Source organism: Porcisia hertigi, chromosome 31 (assembly GCF_017918235.1).
Source record: "Porcisia hertigi strain C119 chromosome 31, whole genome shotgun sequence".
Classification (NCBI taxonomy): Eukaryota; Euglenozoa; class Kinetoplastea; order Trypanosomatida; family Trypanosomatidae; genus Porcisia; species Porcisia hertigi.
Genome location: NC_090590.1, coordinates 1,108,117 through 1,113,387, shown reverse-complemented (window position 1 = coordinate 1,113,387; position 5,271 = coordinate 1,108,117). Strand labels below are relative to the sequence as shown.

Below are 5,271 nucleotides of genomic sequence, written 5' to 3'. Positions count from 1 at the left end.
CGCATCGGGGTGAGGTGGGGAGCCTCACCGTTTTTGTCGTTTTTTTGGTGACGATATGAACATGCTGGCATGGACGGGCAGGTGACCGCGTGCGCCTGTGCACTTCTGTAGAGTGAGCCACTGGCCGGGTCTCTCTCCGTGTGTGTGTGTATACTGAGTAGATACTCTGCTTCGGAGTGCTACTCTGCTCTCTTGATTATTTTCGTCTTTTGCCATTACACCGGGGCCTCCTCTATCCTCTCTTGTTGCCTGGTGCGCAGTTTTGTTACGCAAGTCCCATAGCTGTACACAGTCACCACACACACACACACACACACACACACCGCACGTCATCCACGCCGTGCATTGTTGCTTTTAACGGCTTCTGATCGGAAAAAAAAGGGGGGGAGGCATGTCGGCATAAATCGCACTCTTGCGGCCTCCGCTCTCGCTGTCCTCCGAACTGTTTCACCACCACAACCCCCCCTCTCCTTCCCCCACTTTCCCCGGCTTACAGGTCAATGCACTCCATCCACGTTTGCCTACTACTACACTTCTTCACTCTCCTCTCACCCTAACTTTCACGGGGGTTTACATCTCGGCCTTTATCTTCGCAGACACGTTTCGCGTGATGCACACTTGAGTGTGTCCTTCGGCCTCTCTTTCACCACAGTGCACTGAATTGCAGATCTGCACAATCCTGGACAAGCGTCCCATCAGCACAGCGCCAATCGCGCTTTCTCGGGCTGTCAAGTCACCCCCCTCTGCTTCACGCGCCGTATGTCTGTATGGTGGCTCTTGCATAGCCGCCTTCTTGTTTCTTTACTGGTAAACGTCACCCGGTTCCCTTCCCCCTTCCCCCCCCCCCCTCCTGCACACACGCACGCCCGCCTTTCCCAAGCGGTAACACGATGTCAGTGAGGCAGACTCGTCGTCTTTTTGTGTTGTGGGGTCAGGCTCTCGGCGATTATGTGCCGCCACACAGCCCCTCCGGCCTTGTGCGCGGTCATCTCCTCCGCCGCTATCCTGTCTCTGGCGCCATCGCTGCTGTGTCGCCGGCGCTGAAGACTGACAAAGAAGTCGCGGCGCACGTGGGCTGTATGGAGTGGCTACCCGCACGTACCCCCGCCGAGGTGGTGCTCAATGCGAATGAGTACTCCGTATTTCATGCCGTTCCTACAGTGGGGCCTGAGGACGTGCAGTGGTGCACGCGCTACCTCTTGTCCACTTCACGTACATTCGCAGCTCGTGCTGCCACGACCGACGCAAATGTGCGTGACGAGAACGTGACCGGCACCTCATTCATGAATGGCTTACAGGGCGGCACCAACAGCTTTCACAAGCTGCCTCCTCGGGGCGAAAGCGCTGCTTCCGCCGCCCTCGCCCCAATCACCGCTACCCTAAGTGCTCTACTGCACGTCCTCGGCGAGCATCGGTGCCTTCTCGCTGGAGCTGAGGCCCTGCAGACGGGTGTTCCCATCTCGTGCATCTTGGCCGAGCTCATGGAGGCGCAGATGTACTTGACATGGAGTCTTCACTCACACCGAGCGGCCGTATCAACCGATGGGGTGTTGTTCACGTCCTGCAATCTCATCGGCCGTAATGTTGACGAGGACAATGTGAGTGTTTCCAGTGAATTAGATGAGCACATGATACCACTGACGGGCGGGCGTGCGGTCTCGTCGTCGGAGGAGGGCTCTGAGGGTCCTGGGGGTGCTTCCAAGCTTCATACATTTCCTGGGAGCAGTAAAATGGGGGAGGAGGGGGCGAGGGAGGAGAAGGTGCGGCATCAGCAGCTGCCAGTGCTGCATCGTCGCTTCCGAAGAGAGGTGGCGCATCTTCACAGCTGTGGACCACGTGGTCGTATCGCGAAGGACTTTCGAGAACGCATGCCTACCTGCGCTGAGGGTTTCGAGGTCACTGCGGATTCGCCGATCGCGGAGCACCGAGTTCCGTTGGTGATAGCGGTGACGCCGACCGCGAGAGGCCTCTCCGCCGCATTAAAGTCTGCTGCTGTAGTGTGGGCGCACTTCGATTGTGCGCCCGGAGATGGCGGCAGCAGCTTCAGAGCTCTGCGTCGCTGTGTGTACGCTGAAGACGTCTTGTGGCGCCCAGCCCCCGGATCGTCACTTGTGGCTACGTGGTGGACTGCCCTCTTACACCGGCACCTGCATTCGAACTACAGAGCCAGCCACACCGAAAAGTCTTGTTCATTGCCCTTTAATACTCCAGCTCCATCCCGCTTGGGCGAGCGTCGAACCATCTCCACAGCCGCCGCCACCATGCGGGGGAAGGGGGACTGCTGTAGCGCTTCAGTGATGTGCGACGAAAAAGGCGCGATCCGTGCGTCCCCGTTTTCTCCGTGTGAGTGCGCTTTTCACGTGGTCATTACCGGTGGGGACGCGGAGGATCATTTTCTTGCTCCTCTCTTCGCTGGGGCGGAAGAAGGCATCACCGGCATGAGCACTGCCTGTGGCGATCAGGGCGCCCGCATAGATGCCACTCCACTGAGCGGTGGTGAGGAAGGTAGCGACTTGGCCCGGCCGCGTTGTGGCGGTGCGGGTCGTGTGTTGGCTCCAGTGCGGTCAGCAGATCGTGGGGGGCCCGAGAGGCCTGTTGTGCTTCTGTGCTATGGCTGCCCTGCGGGTCAGGTAGCACATCTGCGCGTGATTTGCGATTCGTATCTCGCATCGCACGACATGAGTGTGGCGTCAGCAGCAATGGGCTCGCAAAGTACATTCGACAGACCAAGTGGCGGCGACGCCATTCCTGGCTGTGAAGCCGCCACCACATCGCTATCTGGACACCGCCACAGTTCGACGTCAATGAAGATGTCTCATCGCGCCGTCCCTGCGATTGTGGAGTTGTGCACCGAGGCCTCGGCGGTGTCCATGATAGCAGCGTTGCCCCAAACGCAGAGCGCTGCCACACCTTCTGCGTGCTCGGCTAACGGCGCGTTTTCGTTGTCATACCATCTAGAAGGTGTCAGCCCCCTGGTGCCATTTCCCCCTGAAACACAGCCGATGTTGTTCTGTGTCACGACAGCGGCACCGCCGAGGACTCTGGAAGAGGTTGCAGAACGTGTCGCTGAGTCCGGTTTGCTGGAGCAGCCACTGCGTCACGCCGAGATTGGCGACGCTCTCCCGATTGGATGCGCAAAAAGTTCACCAACGGCGTCACTTCACCCGCAGCAGGCGGCGGTCGCATCCGCGGCGCTGTACGGGGACGCGACTCTGCAGATGGGATGGTGCTCTCTGTGCTTTGCGCCAGAGCTGCACGCGCCGTCCCTGTTGCGAATGCTTACACAGCGGTACTTCCGACAGCCGTTTCGCTCCGGCCACAGCTTTGACAGGATGTGCCGCAGGGGACCAGCTCCATCGCCGCTTCATGTGCAAGCGGCACAGGAGGTGCTGAGGTGCGGTACCAAAGGCGTCTGCACGCACGGATCGAGTCCACCGGGCCGGCGTGAAAGCAGCGAAGGGGTGCGTCCGGGCCCGTCATCTCCACAGGCGGCCTATTCCGTAGCGCCCGAAACGTTGGCAAGGGGGAGGGGGGGGGAGGAGGCACGAACGCCCCCTTTTGACGGTGGAGCTCCAGAGACCCGCGGTGTGCGACCAGAGGTGCGGTGGAAGCACGTCTGCGGAGGCTTCACACTCCCTTTGACCGCCATCGAAGGCCGAGGCTCACCGTACTTTGTGCCGTGTCTGCTGTTGTCGGACCTAGCCGAGGTCGCCTCAGCAATACTCGAAAAAGGGCAGGAGGGTCGGATGTCCCAAGCGAAGTGCGACGCGAAGCAGTGGCTCCGGCCCGCTGAGCGAACTCCTCCACATGTGCATGCTGACTTTCTGCGAGATGGTCCTAACTTGAGACTCGGCGTAGCGCTGCAGGGGGATATACGGCGCCCTGCTGGTGCTGCGAGCGAGCAACCGCGCGCACAGGTGGCGTGTGCGGTAGCAGCAGTAGAGAAAAGTGTGTTGCATCTGAAGTGTGCCCATGATACGGAGGTTGTCGGCTACCGCGGTGTCGTTTCTGGCAATTATTTGTTTGTGTGCTGCTATCCGGATGCATGGCAGGATGCGGTGAGGGACGCGCTGATGCGAAGATAGCAGTTTTTCTTGGCTTCTGATTTCTGTGTGTGTGTGTGTGTGTGTGTGTGAATGTGTGGATATGTGCTGCTGCTGAGCGTGACACTGTTTGCACGGCTGCGCTGTACTGACGATTGGCAGTTGGCCAACGACGGCGGGAAATGGGCGACAACGTGGCAGGTGACACCCCACACGTGCGCCCCAACCCGTGGTGAAGAGGGCGCGTGTACGTGGTGTTACTCAACGAGGGTGAAGGAGGGAGGAGGGGGGCGATAGAAAAGGGTGTGCATGTGTGTATTTATATATATATATATATGTGGTGTGCGTGTGTGCTTGCGGAGTGTGTGGGATGGAGGGGAGCTGTGAGGTGATAGGCGCGCATCCTCATATTACCATGGGGAAGCCGATGCACTGTTGCGTGGATGTTGCTCCTCTGACCGTGCCGGTCTGTGCAGTGCGGATCATCACATCGGTTATGTGGATTTAGTTGCGTCTTCTGATCTCCCGAATCGCCCGCGGTGCGGCGTCATGTCGGTCCTCCTCCTTTTATTTTTTGGTTTATTTATTCGGTAGGGACGGTGCATTTTGCCGTTTGCTGTCGACGACAAGTGAGGCGGGGTAACTGCAGTGGTGGTGTCGGGGGTGGCGGCGCTGCGAGAAGCTTTGGTGTCTGTGAGAGTGCGCCTCCAAACCCACTTTCACCACGAGCACATACGAGAGGCGGCCTGATGTGTTTCCTTGAAGTGGGTGTGCTCCCTACTGAATTGTCTGCTTTGATGATCATGCGTTCCCCCCTTCACCCCCCTCCCCTCTCGGCTGCGATTTCGCCTCATCAGGGGCGATCGTCACACTTTTGTGCGTGATGCGTGCGTTCTGCTCACCTGCGCTCCTTTTCGATGCCTCTCGTACGTGACAAATCGTGTTGAATAAGCTGCGCCTCAGTGTGATTGCCGTCATCAGTGGCACTCGTGCATTGGCCCGTCCCTGCACATCCCGCCTCACCCCGTAGCTCTTCTGTTCCTCTGTGGGTCCTCGCATGTCTGACGTATTGCTGCGATCATCTGCGTTGCACGAGAACCGCCTCACCATGCCTCCCTCATGCACCCGGTCTGGCGGTCTTGCCTACGCGCACACACACTCTGTCACCCCCCACTTTTGCTCTGCTGCTCTTTTGTTCATTTATTTGTGTCGCCTCGTTCGGACCGTT

At 58.9% G+C, this 5,271-nt stretch overlaps 1 protein-coding gene across 1 annotated transcript; it reads left to right on the top strand.

The window, feature by feature from the left end:
* Positions 1 to 890: 890 nt before the first annotated feature.
* On the top strand, positions 891 to 4,085 carry JKF63_03875 (uncharacterized protein; the record flags this gene model as incomplete). Its single annotated transcript, XM_067899872.1, has 1 exon — positions 891 to 4,085. The coding sequence occupies one exon, from the start codon at positions 891 to 893 to the stop codon at positions 4,083 to 4,085; it is 3,195 nt and encodes a 1,064-aa protein (XP_067755078.1).
* Between the last annotated feature and the right edge of the window lie 1,186 nt (positions 4,086 to 5,271).